The 16,492-nt window shown below is 46.5% G+C and overlaps 1 protein-coding gene across 2 annotated transcripts in view; it reads right to left on the bottom strand.

Moving 5' to 3' along the window:
• Window positions 1-14,764, bottom strand: part of AXIN1 (axin 1) — a 68,147-nt gene extending 53,383 nt beyond the window's left edge. Inside the window, exon 1 of one of the 2 annotated variants that reach the window (XM_042037261.1) lies at window positions 13,772-14,764. In XM_042037261.1, coding sequence (XP_041893195.1) covers window positions 13,772-14,649 — 878 coding nt within the window. In that variant the 5' untranslated portion in view covers window positions 14,650-14,764. The remainder of the gene's footprint in view (window positions 1-13,771) is intronic. The other variant, XM_042037262.1, reaches the window with a different exon arrangement.
• Between the last annotated feature and the right edge of the window lie 1,728 nt (window positions 14,765-16,492).

Below are 16,492 nucleotides of genomic sequence, written 5' to 3'. Positions count from 1 at the left end.
GTTTTAGGAAAGTACAAGTCAGACTTCTCCACAACAATACATGAAGATGGTATTAAAGGTTTCCAGGTTCTTTGAAGGCCTCCAGGACCTTACAGGAGAGACCAGTCCCATCGCAAACAGGTCACCTGATGCAATTACAAGTCGTGGTGGAGTCCCCAAACTTATCTCAATCAGACACTCTTGATTTCCTGTTTGTGGCATTGACAAATAAAAAGCTCTACATTACAGGTAATTACACTTCACAGAGGACAACAATTAAGAAATAGCCAATTACATTTTACAAGCGCAGGATAATCAAAACCTTCCTCAAATATCTAGAGTTGCAATAAGTACTTAGAAATGGCAACTCCCAACAAATTGCAGGTAATTTAGAGCAATTTACACAGATGACATATTTCCCTCTCTGTGCTCAAAACCTACAAACTTGGTTCTGAAAAATACTGCAGGAATTCCCGGAACGCAGCACTGCTGATTTCTAAAAATAGTTTATTACCTATTTCCACCTTCACTGGCCTCGAAGGTGAGACGTAGGACTCTGGTCACCACAGTGTAAAGAGAAATTAACTACCAGAACACATTTCAGCTCAGGTATTTAAAGAATTGGAGGATCATAACATGCATACCAAGTCTAAACAACAACAAAAAATACCTATTCCTTTTATTTATTTGAAAAATATGCTTGATTTTAATAGTGCATAACTTGATTTAAGCCTTATAGTTTTTAAAGGAACTGTCATGTCCTTTATTCGTAACCCAGTACTGTGGCTTGCACACAGTCAAGGCAGGAGAACCAGGATCAAACAGCAATTTAAAAACCATTAAATGACGGAGAGGAAAGGAAACATGCCTTTTTCATTGGCAGCTTTTTAGACAGGAGATCTAAAAGCATCCCAAGAGGAACAGAGGAGGAGAGAAAGATAAGGATGCAACCTAATGTAGATAGGTTGATATAGTACAGCAATTTCATCCCTCACTTCCAGTGCATAATTTTTTTGGGGGGGGAAAACGATTTTCCTTGCTCATATGGGTTGTTGGAACTGGAGTTTTACCTCAGAGCAAGGCTCTCATATTGTATTTCAAGATTCTCTGCAGTGATGGCTCCCTGTCTCCTGGCCACCAATCCAGCTGTTATTGCCATTACTTAACCACATGAGCATATGAATTTCTGCAGGGCTTGTTGCTGCAAAAAAACTGATGAAGTCTCTCAGGATTTACTTGGCAGTTAATTAAGGACTAAAATCACAGAGGTATTCGTTGGAAAGGACCTTTGGAGGAGCAGAGTAGTCTAACCTCCAGCCTGAAGTGGGACTACTGTCAATACCAGGTAAGGTGACCACTGCTGCAGTTCTTGCTGAGAACATGAGTATTTTGAGAAATCTGGTGAGAGAGGTAAAATCCTGATTAGCTATGGCCAGATACTGAAAGTAGCCTTTTGTGATCTTGCATCATAGAGACCATGGGAAGAGCAAAGAGGAAAGATTAACTTAAGGAAAGCCATCAGTGTGTTTGAAAGAGCCTGGGACAGGCAGCAACCCGACACGAATATAAACCATGGCTGCAGTGTCAGCTGGAGAGAGGGCTTGGTGCAGAAGGGTTCTCTGTATCAAAGAGAGATTGCATGAACACCTTGTGAAGGCATGAAGGGTTGACTGCTGAATACAAAGTTTAGATCTGCAACACTAACAGGAGACCCTAAAAGAAGGAAGAAGTTATTTTCAAACTCTATCTCTCCCCTAACTGCATTGGTAACAATGTGGTTAGAAAGAGATCCATCAGCCATTCTCCAGAACTGTTTTCCTTGTCCTCTGTGCCAAAGGCAGAGTAACCCGATGTTCTACATCCTGTTCACACTCAGCTATTGCTCAGGACTGAATATACTCCTGTTTGACAAACCTGCCTGTTTTATTAAGTAGGTAACTACACTGGTTAGATAATTTTAGATGCTTGCTCTTACAACCCCAATTTTGTCTACTTGGCATATCAATGTGCAGCCATTCAATTTTAAAAGAATAACTATTTTTAAAATTCCAATTGTCAAGGAACCATATTTTTCTTCCCTGCTAATTGCCTTCTGTGGCTTGGCAACATTTTTGTGGACAATAGGTGTTCCTGCCACTACTGTCCCATCTGGAACAAGAGGTTTGGCTCCAGTCCCACCCTCTTTCTTCAGCTCAGGCTTCCAGGATGATTTCCAAAGCCGAGAAGTGAGAGGATGATGCCACTCCATACCACCGGAGGCAACATACTACACCCAAGTCCACAGCCCAAGATGGGCTACCTAGGAGGGTTTCTGACACTGCTGGTGCCAAGCCACAGGCAGCAATTAACAAAGGAAAAGAGTTGCTCGTAGCTTGACTGCTGGCAGTGTGGTTGATGGCTCTGGACAGAAGAACCTACATGAGGTGAGAAACACAGAAATCAATGTGGAGCTGACTCAGGGCGCCACCACCAGCGACCAAAACCCAGGTGACCTTGCTGAGGCCAAGCAACTGCTGCCTCTCAAGCGTATCCTACCACTGGGGAGGCAAATCCAGTGAACTGTAGGATGCATCTACTCCTCTTAGCATGTGGAATAGCTGTGGGCAAGCACTGGAGAACCGCAGGGCCAGCATTCTCACTATAAACCAGTGGGATATCAGCTCACTCTCCAGAGCTCCAACGAGCCACCTCTCCCAGGTAGGGAGTGCCCAAGTTAATGATATTCGGAAAGGATAGTCAGGTCTTGAGGAAAGGGGCTCCAGCACTGTATGTAGAAATGAACAGACCAAGGTGGGGCCAGCTGGCCTTTCTGCCTAGGCTGCTGCAGGAGCAGAAAGGTCTCCTTGAGCTCTTGACTAAAGCTGGAGCTGCTGGCAGCAGGGTTTGGCAGGAGAGGGGCTAGAACAAGCACTGGAGTCTCTGCCTTCCTCAAATTTGCTCATCTATTCCAGCCACTCAGCGTGATGGAGCAGTGGAGCTTGACTGGTGACCTCTCCCTGGCACCAGGGGTGCCCTGCTGATGTCTGGAGCAGAGACACAACTCGAGATGCCCATCTTGGAGACCCTTCCCCTCCTCTCCCAGCTCTGCTGCGGCAGAGCAGCACCCGTGCCACGCCTCTGGCTGGAAGAAAATGCACCCTGAACCTGATGAAACTGCAAGGCGTTGATTGCTTGGCAGTGCCACCCACTGTGGTGCCAGCTGCCCTCCCGGCCACGCGGGCATGGGCCCTGCCCTGGTGGATGTTATCTGGGCCGGTGAGTCGGGCAGAGTGCTGGGTTAGCACAAAAACAACAACAACAACCCCAAGGTGCTTTCAGTTCAGTGCAGCACATTTCCTGCCTCTTGGCAATCATCGAGTGAGAAGCATGTGACAAACACCCCTCTGCTCAATAGCACGGGGCTGAAAATAAAAATACTCAGTTTTGCCCAGTTGGGCAGAACACACCAGCACCTGCAATGACACAACCAGAGGAAAAGCACCGCAATTTCCAGCACCTCTAAAACCAGACTGCTGTATCTGAGAGGGATCATCCAAAGCAACTTCACTCCCTTCTTCCCCAGACCCCTACAATCCACACAACAGATACTGCTGGAAGGATATAGAAAGAGGAAAGCAGATGCAGCCCACAGTGGGCACACAGAGCTGCTTCCCCACTCCCTCTCCACTAGTCCCATCAGCATGTTTGTGCCACCCAGCCTCTGCCATCACCTAAACCTATGGAGAACAAATCTACAACAAATACTAAAATGTGTGAGCCTCATCTCTCTGCCCATCCTAGTGCCAGCCACTGGTACAACAGATTCCACCTCACCAGTGAAAAGCCTGGAGACAGCAAGGCCAGCGGAGACAAAGGTGTGCTGGGTTTACCTTTGAAGGGATTTAGATCTGGAGCACTCAACATGGACAAACTGCTGAGACAGGCATTTACTCAGGTGTATAAACATCACGGGCAGCAAACGCCAGCCTTGCAAGAATTCTCCACCAAAGCTTAAGAATAAATTCAACATGTTTTTAAATAATTATGGATGAATCACTTGAAAAAACTTCCTACATTTTATCTTCAGTTGCTGACACTGATTGTGCAGCTGTTTTGTTTATAATGTAATTACACATTCCCACCTACTTGCACTCTCAGTGTGCAGCAGAGTACCTCAGGTAGCAGAAAACCTAAAGGCTGACATTTCCTTCTGGCCTTTGGAAGTGACAGAACAGTTAGCACAAAACTTAATTTATTTGAGGTGGGAGGCGGGGGAAAGAGAGGCCACAAGTTAATTTCCCTTAGAAGCCCAATGGTCCCCACCCAGAAACCTGCACACAAAAGAATACTGCCTTTAAACTGGTAGGTTAGGTCTGAGACCAGAGCGAAGGTTTGTCAACCATGACAAGCTCTGGCTTGTTTAACAGTCGACCGGAGGGTTGAAAAGTGTAATAAAACCAAAAGGCCTTCCATAACAAAGCTGCTGCCACTTAAGAAGAACATTCACACCCATTCAGCAGGGCTTTTTTCAAACATGCAGAGGTATTTGGAGCCTCCAAAGAGAGCAAAGAACACCAAAACACAGCAGCTAGAAACTGAAGCTGGAAAAAACTGAAGTGAGCAATAAGGAACACACTGGGAACAGTGAGTAACCAACCACGGGAAGAGATAACAAAAATGCTGCATGACCTCCCTCCCATCACTTGGATGCCTTTCTAAAATAGACACTGCAGCCTGACCACAAGTTATTGTGCAAGGATCACTGGGTGAAGCTGCATGACCTGTTATCTCCAGGATTACCAAAGGAAAGTTTTTCCCATGCCCGTTTGGAAAGCTTCCTCTCTTCAGAAAGAGGAAGGTTTATACGGATCAGTTTTGCAGGCTCTGCCAGGCCTGGCGGGGGAAAGGCCTGAAGGCACTGCTTGGGGACAGTGGGATGCTCTGCCTTCTTAAATTCTCCAGTTGGGCTGATTTCCCCAGCCAGCAGCACTCAAACCCTCCGGGTCACAAACTTCACTGGATATATCCAGAGGGGAAACCACCATGCTGTTTTACAACAGTGACAAATCCTACGCTGCAGTGACACATCCACACATCCTTTGCTGCCCATTTCCATCTCGCTTTGCCAGCACTGGTCTGTCTTAAGAAGTTCAAGAAGCCTTTTCAAAGTAGCTTTTCCCAAGAGAAGAAAGCCAAGTTCCACTGAATGTGCAGATGTTCAGAGACACATGAAATCTCAGTATTTCCACAACAAAGAAGGCAGCTTGTCTGTCATTGCTTTTCCCGGTAGAGCCATGGACCAAGCAAGAAAAGACTTGTGGTGATGGTCTTGGTTCAGCTCTAGATGAGCAGAAGACACATGCTGCACACACCTGAGGCTGCCAGCCTACCCAACAGCTTCCGTCTGCGGCTTTGCTCAAGAAGGAACACTTTTCATTTCCTAAGAAATAAATGTTATGGCAGTCACATGGACTGAATTAAAAGTACAAAGACCAGACTTCTTAGCCAGAGACCCCAAATTTTATGAAAAAAATTAAAAAGTACATGCCCTTGGAAATCTAAGCTGAGTAGGGCCATAAGGAGAGTAAGAAGGTTCCAAGGTCATGTTTTACAATCTTTTGAAGCAGGAATGAAGCCGATGTCTGATGGAGACATTTCGTGCTGCCATCTGTACAGAGCTTCCCTTTCTCCAACACATTGCAAATGTTACAGTGCAAGAACTTGCTGTCTTTGCTCAGGCACTCTTTATTTATACACAATAAAGGCCTTGTGCAGGAGATCAAGGCTGTATTTCATCGATTTGACATGATGGTTAACCTGTGAACTTTGCCCCTGCTAATAGAATAATTTCTATTTGTTGATTCCTCTTTTGGGATCCTTGAGGGTAACAGCAGCGTCATCTCAGCTCTCATTTGCATGTCTAGTGCCAAATGGTTTTACAGCTCTTACTTCTACAAAGCCAGGACAAAGTTGATCAAATGAAGTAGCTACAGCTGGATCCTGAGTCCCCCACACCTCTCTCCATGATCCTACCTGTAATTCCTAGGAGCTCTCCAGTGACTTGGCTCTGATTCATACTTTGCTTGTGAAACCTTGGAGAGGTGATAGAATCATGGAATGGTTTGGGTTGCAAAGAACCTTAAAGATCATCTCATTCCATCTCCTGCCATGGGCAGGGACACCTTCCATTATCCCACGTTTCTCTGAGCCCTGTCCAACTTGGCCTTGGACACTTCCAGGGATGGGGCAGCCATAGCTTGTCTGGTCCTTGGCTACCCAAGCAATCAATCCCACAGCGGTCCCAAAGCAACAGCCTGGACCAGGCTGGCAGCAGTGGCAGGACAAGGAAGCTCCACTTCAAGATAAATCTCTCCCAGTCCAAGAGGCTGATTGCCAGACAAGAAAACAACCAAAATTTATGACCAAAAAGGGCAAATCTGTTAAACACTAAAGACATGGTTTTCCAGCAGACCTAACCCAACCTATACATGAAGTGCTGGAAAAAAGGCAATTCCACCTGCCCAGTCGTACTGCTCTTCTCATTTCAGCACCAGCATTCCTCTAAACACATGCCGGAGATAAAGGACAGAAAACTAAACCTCCAGAAAAGAAGGAAAATGAAGATGGAAAGAGGGAGAGGACTGACTCTCTGGTCTACAACAGGACAGGGAATATGTGGGGGTCAGAGGGCTGAAGGATAAAACCCAGTAGTTTCTGGTCATTAGCTCTGGAGGTAGATCCAGGGACTAACGTGAGGCTGTGCTGCTACCCAGTAGGTCTCACTCAGGTATTTCAAAGAGGTTTTTTCCTCTAGCTATAGCTTTGCCTCCCTCCACTGCTTATCATCAGGGTAGATGAAAGCTCTTAATCTATTAGCTATTTAGATCAGATGAAGACCTTAAAAAAACTGATACTTTGAGGATAGCTTGTATCTTGGGAGCCAGGGGACCAAGAAATTCCGGGTCTTACCACAAAAGTGTACTCTGGAGTCTTCAAAGGTAAAATCCAATTTCCATGTGGGTTTTATAGAATGTGGATAATCTGACTTAAAACTGCAACGGTTCTACTTAAATTCATTACTGCCTTACAACACTGAGGTACCCGGACCAGGGCTGCGAGGAACGATGGTTTTGCTTTTACACACAAGCGTGACCTGCAACAATTTGCTTTCTGAGTGTGACTCCAGGCAAAGCAGCTCACTCTGGTACACAGGAGGGGAACAAGATGTGTGTCTCCAGAAGAGTCAGACCTTTCCTGAAGTTCCCTGAGCTGGACATTCGGGGCTGCACCAGTGAAGGAAGGGGCAGCTTTGAACTTGAGTGGAGATGGATGCTTCAGCCCCCAGAGGAACTCACGCCTGAGCCATGTGTGTACTGCAAACTAGGAATAAAATGAGCCTTTTCACAAACAAATTGCCTCAAATCCAGCTGACTGGTGTGGGAATGTGTATTTCCAAGAGCATGATCTTTGTGGAGTCCAAAGCTGCACTTCCAAGTGAAGCAGGCATTAATTAACTAATTTATAGCATTAAGATAGATGGCGTCAGACATACTTTGTATTTGAGAAGTTCAAAAGTGTAGCTTTCATCTGGCATTGTTCCACTTCCAAATCGTCTCTACTAACCCTACAGCAGAGCTCCAACATCCCATTGCCATGGAAGAGGTGGATAAAGTGGCACCAAGGACACTCAGCCTCACCCTTCCATGCTGCCAGGCCAGGCTGAGCAAACCCCTGCTCTCAACCAAGTGTCAAATCTTTTCAGAGAGATGCTCAGAATTATATTCACTAGCAATTTGACTTTTTAATCATTTCAATTACTGTGACTAAAACCCTTCAATCGGAACAAAACCGGGGAAAAATAACCCCTCTCCTTCTGAAGCAGCCTGCCTAGCTTAACAGACCATACCAAATTGTGAAGGTTTTTGCTTTTGTGGTCTTCACATATTTCATTTAATGCAGATAATTAACCTCAGTTTCTAATTTCAAATCCTCCACATAAGGAAGCGAAGTGACTGAATACATTCACTGACAGATGGAAAATTAAAATATTACTACAGCTTCTGCATGGCTCAAAAGACAGGGCCTTGCAAAAGATCTTTCTTCTTTTATTTGACTGATTAACTGTAATTTGCTTAATGGATTTAAGGATGAGCCTAATAATCCAATGATATATTCAGGAACCGATTTAGGATATCAGCACCTCTGTTCTGATTTTTTTTTTAAACATAGCAATTTTCTGAATTACACATAGTCACTTCTGAAACCAGATTTTTCTACCAATTGCAATAAAATCAGGTCCATGATTTATTTTAAATGGCTGGCGACTGCAAGACTGGCCTTGCACCAGGCAGCCACAGTGCTGTAACTTCTTGGAGCACCTGCTGAAGCCCTAAATCTAGGGATGACCCAAGACCGTGACGTGTTCCAGCAGCCACTGACCCAGCCCAGCAGGCAGCCAGGATTTTTTGGGAAGGTGGGAAGTCAACAGCTCAGACCTAACATGGGGCCAGCGTGTGCTCCCCCAGCACCCCCACACCACTCTCAGTCCCTTTTCCATCAAGCAAGTCTGCCATAACAGGATTTCACAGTCTGTCTCAATAGTTAATAAATCCAGAATCTAACAGACTATTAAAGGAAAACATCCAAGAGGCAGTCATTTTTAAAACGTCCAATGGCAACTAATTATTCAAGGGATTAGCCCATTATAGTAACAACAAAGGAACTCTTAAAACATAAAGCCAAGTTGAACGGCAGATCAAAAACAAGGTGTTCCCACCCCGTGGCCACCTCCTGGGTGCACTTCTCAGCATCCTGGCTTTGGTTCAGCTTCCACTCAGCCTTTTAGCACCCCATTCTTTCTGAAACCAGGCAGAACTCAAACCAGTCTCCTCAAAATATAGTATTTCATGATCTGTGCCATCATTGTAAGCACACAACAAAACAGGACCATCATCAGGACTGGACTAGTCAGGCCACAGCTCTGTCTAACCCAGTTATGAAGCCCTCCAAGGACAGAGATTCCCACCCCTCATGCTCTGTTCCTAGGCTGCTTCATGCTCCCAAGATTTTTTTTCACCATGTCCAACATGAATCTCCCTAGTATCAAAAAAAGGGGACATAACTTCCCTAACCCAAATAAAACTCCATCACAATAAAACAAGGCTTTGTTTGCTGGACGAGGTGAGAACTCTCTACTCATGTATCAAATTAGTGTTGAAAGCGTAACAAGCCAAAGCACTGATCCATAACCAAACACAAACACACTACTTCTTCATCTTGATTTGTGTGGAGGCAAAGCTATGGGCACAAAAGGTATTCTTCTTCAAATAAAATCTATTTTAAAACTTGGCAACCACTAGCATAAATACTTTACACTGTTAATGTAATGTAAGCATTTCCACGCAGAAGTTTCATCAGCTTAACAATATATTTTAAAAAGCTGGCGTTAACTTCTGTGCAAAAACACCATCAGTCTCTGTCCTGTATATCTTACAGTGCTCCAGCCACTAAATTACCACTTAGAGCTATTAGCACCAGCCCCCCTCCCTGCTGGATTCACTGATTTCTCTCAAGAACAATGCAGAACCCAAACTATTCTTCTGCTACTTATTTTCTTTAAAACTGGAAATAGCCACTGCTCTACAAGGATTCTAAACAGGGTTGTATTGATTACAGATTATACTGTGGGCCCAGCAATTTTAATTCAAGATAAGCATTCCCAACTTAACATATGGGTCTAACATCCAGTAGCTGATTTTTTCGTGCTAACAAGCTCCCAGGAAGCTCCGACAGCCTAACTCCAAGATGCATGTGCTGCCTCTCCAGCTAAAAGAAGTATCAGTAAGAGGGTAACACATCTTCAAATTTTCTAAACATGACCGCTCCTGCACCAGCACTTGCGATTTTGCATCCCCAGTTTTCCAACCAGTCAGTACAATTAACACCAATTCCTTCACCACCACACAGTCTTGAGTCAGAGGTGTGCAATTTAATATTTAATTATGAATGAAGCAGCCAACCTCAAAATTAGGGCTGCCAGCTAAACTTCAGCCAGCTCCTTCCTGATGCAGCCCCAGCTTCTGACCGCTGGACCGTTTATGCTCCCTAAGCCATGGAGCTATCCTGTGCCTTCCCTGAAACAGCCTCTCCATGTTAGTTTGTCATTGCATTGTCCCAGGCCAAAGGTTTTCACATCCCTCTAAAGCTCCTTCAGCTTTTCTCCACTTGCCTCCTCTGCACACCCCATCATGAAATGCTGGCTGTGTGTTTTGGGGAGAGCTGCCCTCCCACGTGTCCGGAGATGCTGCCAGTGCGTGGGCACAGGCACAGGGACTCTCCTGGTGATTCCTACCAGCCTGGTGGAGAGCCACATTACCCACCCTTTTCATTTGAACAACCAACACTTGTGAAACGTGGTGAGCTTAGTCAGCTCAGCACTGTGGAAACTAAAGCTTGGAGCCAGCTTATTTTAAAAAAACCCCAACCTCCTGTGTATATCAAAGCCCACGCTGAGAAACTCCTCCATCCGTGCCCAGCAGCTCCACCACCAACGCCCCTCGAAATCCAGCAACTGGAGACTTCACCCACCACCACGTGTCCTCTAACCACCATCACCCAGGCTTCCTTTTCAATACTGTACACTTCATGGAATGGGTCAAAATCCAAAACAATTGGCAGAACTAACGTACATCTCTGTTTGCCTGGTTTTCAGGAGAGATGAAGGCAGAGCTGCTGCCAGGTAACACCATATGCTCTTCTCACTTCCCACCACAGAAGAAAGCAAAGGCAAGGCCTGTGAGTGCTGCTCTCTGATGCTTTGGAAATGGGATAGGAGCCCCTTCCCACACAGAGCTAAAGAGAGAGCATGAGAAACCCACCCCAACAAAAGACACAACCAAACCACCAAGCACCAAATTTCCAACTTTTTAAGAGGCTGCGTTTTCCTGGAGCACTCGAAAAGCAGGCTGCAGGCAGATCTCAGGCACAGGTTTAATTTCTGCTCTCCAGCTCCGAGGAACGCTGTCCCGGCGTGTCGGAAGAAGGTTAATGAACGATTTAGCCGCCCTCACAACCACGTTAGTGTCACTTTCGGAAGCTGCGAGTTAATGCCTGAGATCTTCGGGGGTTACCCTCTTTGAAGTTCACTGATCCATAACCAATGTCCAATTAATTTGCAGGAGCCTAACGATAATGACTATTGGCCTTTTCCGACGCATACAAAAACACAGTGGGTAACAGCGATGCTTTTGGCTTCAGGGTATTCTCAAATCTGCCTGCACATTTGCACACCTTCAAAAATATCCAGCGCTAATAACAGGTTGTCTTCTGCCGTTTGAGGAATTTTTTACATTTGTTCTCCTGAGAGCAGAGCAACTGCATCAAGATTTATGAACTTTCTGCTGAAAAAAAACCTGGAGCTGATTCAAGATGCTCATTTGCTAACAGAGAAATACTTCCATTGCATTTGCTTAAATTCCTCTTTATTTAGGGTTTCCATGGAAGCCAAGGAATAGAAGTTCAATCTTGGGAAGATTAAACAGGCCCTGAGATATAATGCAAAACAGCTTATTTCAACATTCCCTAAAGAACAGAAATGAGAAATTCTTCCACACATACGCCAGAGAAAAAAGGAGGTTTGTGGAAATTTTCAAAATAAATTGGGACCCAGCTTTTCAAATGCTGCATGCGGCCATTGCTTCCTGCTGCAAGCAGCTTTGCCAGCTTCTCGCACGCTTCCTTGGGTGAGAAAGTAAATGAACAAGAAGTCTGCAGGATAAAGATGCTACAGCTTAAAAACCAGCTTGTTTAAGACAGCTATTGCTATACAATATCCAGGAAGAAGGTTAATGCAACAACAACATCTTGCACAAAGAGGAACAACCACCTCATAAATTAGTATCTCAGCAGTTTTTAGAATAAAAATGCAGAGATTATGCAGTTCAGCAGCATCTTCCATGGCAATGCTCTGGATGCCACAGATGCTGACAGGGCAACATTTAAAATACAAAATAAATCCCTTACCTTCAGCTACTCCAGGCTGAGAAGTGCCTCCTCCTCTGGTGAGAATGGCAAACGTTTCCTTGCCTCCCTACCCCACAGGTCAGTAGAGTGTCAGTAGCTACAATGACAGGCTGTTGGACACTACAAATTAATAGCCACACATTTTCTCTGATCTCCATCCTCCAGGTAAAGATTTATTTCACGTTGTTCCAATCTCCTATGAAAATGCCCAGGACCAGTGAACTTTACTTCAAAACACTTCTATTTCACAGCACATTTCTCAAACCATTTTACAGCCTGGCGCAGATATATTCAGATAATGGGTAAAGTGCACCTTTTTCTTGAAGCTGGAGCTAAACAGCTCAGTGCTGCACACAGGATTTGCTACCTGGTCTGGTAAGGAAACTAAACACAGCTGACCCTCAAGTAAGTTATTTTCAGTGTTAACACCATTACTGCTTAAACAAAAAGATACTTAAATTGTAGACTTTTCTAATCCTTCATTTATGGTGAGCACCCAACTGCTCAGTGAAATGCACTTCACAACACATTCAAGGTTTTTATTAACTCCATGGGAAAGTCCCAAGACACTGGGATATTTTTTTTCTGACTCCTGATTAAAACAGTGGGAGCCCACATGAATTCTCTGCTTTTTCCCCCCCCAAGGATTTCACAAGCAGCATCCCCTCCTCAAAATCTGTAAGAAAACAAGAATCAAACTGAGAACATTTTGCCAGCTGAAAGGCACTGAGACCTTGCGCAGGGCGGGATGCGCTTCCAGCTGCCAGCCTAAAGGGACGGCCGAAGGAGATTAAACACAGAAATGCTTTTCATAAGGCAGGAGGCTTTGAAGAGGACAGTTCAGCTACTTCATTTCGTAATCTTCACAAAGCGTCAGATTTTAGCCTAAGCAGGTCTTAAAACAAGGAGATTTTATTTAAAAAGGGGGGGAAAAAAAAGTAGGAATGTGTTCTGGCCGGGTTCTGTTGATTCAGCAAGGGTTAGACACACACATGCTTATTGATCCCAGAGAGCTCCCTGCTAAGTTAATTGTCTGGAATTTTAACTGAGCTCTCAGCAAGTTTCAAAATCCATGTTGGCTGGAAGTGGGTGGGGGACCCAGAAAAAAACAGGCTGCAGAACTGTGCAAGTCCTACAGTTAAAAAATCCCAGCAATTACTTTCATGAAGGGAAGAGCTTCAGCAGGGCATGGTTTTAACTGCATTTGGGGATTCTGACTTTGACACCACTAGAATTCAGTGCTGGACATCTCATATGCAAAGCAGTACCATTATCAGGGAGCACCATCAATGCTGCTTCACTCCTACCCACATTACCAAGGTGAGGGTATCTATCTCCTCTGAGCTCCCAGTTGTGGCTCATGACAATGTCTACACAGCGAGTGTCACCACCAGCTGTACCTGCCCATGTTACAGTACCTGAACACTGACCTTCTGAGGTGGAGGCTATGGCCAACCTGGCACTGCAGCTTGCCCAGTCACCTGCACGTGAATGAGGGCTGCCCATGGCTCTGCACTGCCCACCAAGCCCTACCTGCCTCCAGAATACCTCCCGCAGCAGTTTCTCCAGGTGAAGAACATGCTGCAGGGATGATGTGGCACTATCAGACAGGAACAGCCAAAGACACCCTTAAAATAACCTGTGATTAGTTTCAAAGAAAGCTTTGCACTCCATCAAACCACTTGGCAACGCCATCCTGTACCAACATGAATGTTCCCCAGCGCCTATGGTCTTCCAAGGTTTCCCATCTCCCCTGTGCCAGTGGCAGCTCCTAGACCCACTCCCCGCCTACCTGAACTCCCTGCCCTCGCTGTAGCGCCGGGCTGAGGCCGCGCGCTGCGTGGCCGTCTCCAGAAGCAGCTTCTGCGTGAGCCTGCTGGAAGGCGCCAAGTCCCTGCTGGCCTCGGGCTCGGCCTCTTGGTCACACTTCCACTCCTCATCCTCGTTCAGAGTTGGCAGATAACCAGGTAGCCCTTTACCTGTCCCAGACCCTGAGCTCGGATCGCTATAAATTTTTGGACTTTCCCCACCTGTCCGTGTGTATTCCAAATAAATATCCGACTTAAGGAACAAAGGGTAGGTATTGTCTTCTATCATGCACTGAATCTCCGTTTGGGCCTGGTCAAACATGTCAGGGTCAATCTGCAGTTTCATGACACAGTCTTTGATGAAGCTTTTTGTGGCTGGTTTGATCTGCCGGGACACAATGCCATTGTTGTCGAGGATGTATTTTTTGTAAATAGCTTTTGCCAGCTTGAGTCTTTTTTCCTCATTAGACACACACTGCTCCAGCTTCCTGAAGCCACTGCAGGCAAACCAAAAGTCCAGCAGATCCGCACAGTCCTCCTGTTTCAGGAAAGTCCTGAAGAGGTTGATGCCATCTTGATCATCCAGCAAGGAGTGCAGCGACTCGGCCCACTTCAGGTAGGGTGGAGTTGGTGAAGCACTCCCCTCGGGCTCGTACCCCAAATCCAAATCAGAGCGCCTCGGTGTTGCCGTGGACGTCTCATTTCTGACCACATCACTTTTACCGGAGTAGAAACCATGGCTAACCGGCCTTGGGTCTGTGGACACGAGCTCCCCCTCCTCACCAGGAACTGGTGGCCTTGGAGCATCTTCAGTGAAGCTTCCTCCGAGGTCCAAGGGGAAGCCTTTCCCCTGGATATTCATTTTTCTGGTACTTGCTCGCGTGGGAACAGTGGGGGATGAGCACCAATCTCAAATCACCAGTATTTGTAGCTCCAAGGCAAACAAGTTTGTTTGGCTGAAACAGATGAGGAAAAAATAAGCGAGTATCACTGGAAATAAACACTCTAAGACAACAAACTACTGGTTATGCGCTGCATCTTTACTGTACTAACACCTCTTTTTTAGCAGAATCAATGGCTTGGTAACTTCTGAGAGCACAGAATCGAGCTCAAGCCAGTCACAGGCTAAAAATGACAGTTACACAATATCCCAAAACTTTACATCCAGAATTCGGCATCACTGATATAGCTGACACTATGCTAAAACACCAGCCGATTTCCCAACACTGGTGGTTTTACATGACCCTGGCATGTGGCAGCCCACATCCAAGAGATCCGTACTCAGGTACCACAGGACACATGCCAACTTTTGCACTGCCACCAACTCCTCTGCACTGCCTAGCTGGACAGGACATATACCAGATCATACTAAGGCAACATGTTTTTATCTGGCCATGGATCTAGGAAATTCTTATCCTCAAACAGGAATTTAAGGCTTGTGAAAATTATTTTTAAAGAATATCCAGTTAGTCCTGAAAGCGGGGCTGCACCTTAATCAAAAACACAGGTGGCTTTCGTTCGCTCAAGTGACATACCAGGGCCACATTCCTCACAAATCTCTGCATTTCAGAAATACGCTGTGTCGCCTCGTCTAGCTCTAGGGGAATCCAGATGCATCATTGACCCTAATATTTTGGGCATCTGGACTGCATTCTTTCTTCAGATGGGCATGTTAGTACAGGAGCTCAGTTCTAGCACTGCTTTTTGTAGGCAAGTCGTTGAGAAAAGGTTCAGTTATGCTAATAAAATTGCACGCTACAAGCCTGGGAAAATTTCAGGTCATCAAAGGAAGATGAGAAAACCACCTTGACAAGGAAACCTGATCAAGTACCATCAAGACTCAAAAGAGTGATGAGTCAATATGGAGGATGGAAGGCATGGGGAAAGCAGGGAAGGAAGAGAAGGGCAATCCCTGGGTTGCTACTTCTGCTGCTCAACAAATTAACATCATCATTTAAAGCGAGTAGCAAAAGCCTTGTGTTACAGAACAGCCTCAGCCTCTAAGCCCCAAGTACTGCAGAGCACCAGCAGCCTCACAAATTACTCCTTGCACTGGATTAACTCAATTGCATGTAAAAACACACCAGGAAAGACACATTTTAGCTCGCCCTCCCTCTCAAAGCAAACCGCACACCAACGAACATCTTTGGGATGCTTTACCATTTCCCCCCCCATTTCCTGATCCTAGCTAACCAAGAACCGCCGTCGATGCCCTGCCTGTCCTTACAGCCCACCTGTCCATCGTGAAACAACCCAGCGAACCCAGGAGCGGCCAGCGAGGATGGCTGGGCCCCGTGCGGAGCGCGGCAGGAGCCAGCGCCGCGCTCCCACCCGGCCCGAGCCCCCGGCATGCAGCCCCTGCCCTGGCACCGCGGGACGGGGCTGGGCTTTGGCACCACGGTGCGGTTCTGGGTGGTTTTCACCCCGCTTCTGAAAGCGAGCGCAGGACTCGGCCCCCCGTTTGCGGTGCAGGTCCCTGGTGACCCGCGGCCGGGTGAAGGGGACCCCCGGGTCAGCGGCCCCGCAGCCCCACAGCCACGCCGGGCATTGTTGCAGCGGGGCGGCGCTGGCTCCTCGCCCCGGCCGGGGCAGCCCCGGGGAGCCTCCCGGAGGACACGCGAGGCGCCCGGCCGAGACGCCCGGCCGGCTCCGGAGGAGACCCCCACGGCCGCCCCGCGGGAGGCGCGGGGCCGGGCGGGCTCTGG

Source organism: Corvus kubaryi, unplaced genomic scaffold (assembly GCF_017639235.1).
Source record: "Corvus kubaryi isolate FWS band 111438036 unplaced genomic scaffold, C.kubaryi_AGA036_p1.0 37387, whole genome shotgun sequence".
NCBI classification, from domain to species: Eukaryota; Metazoa; Chordata; class Aves; order Passeriformes; family Corvidae; genus Corvus; species Corvus kubaryi.
This window is presented reverse-complemented; position numbering and strand designations above follow the sequence as displayed.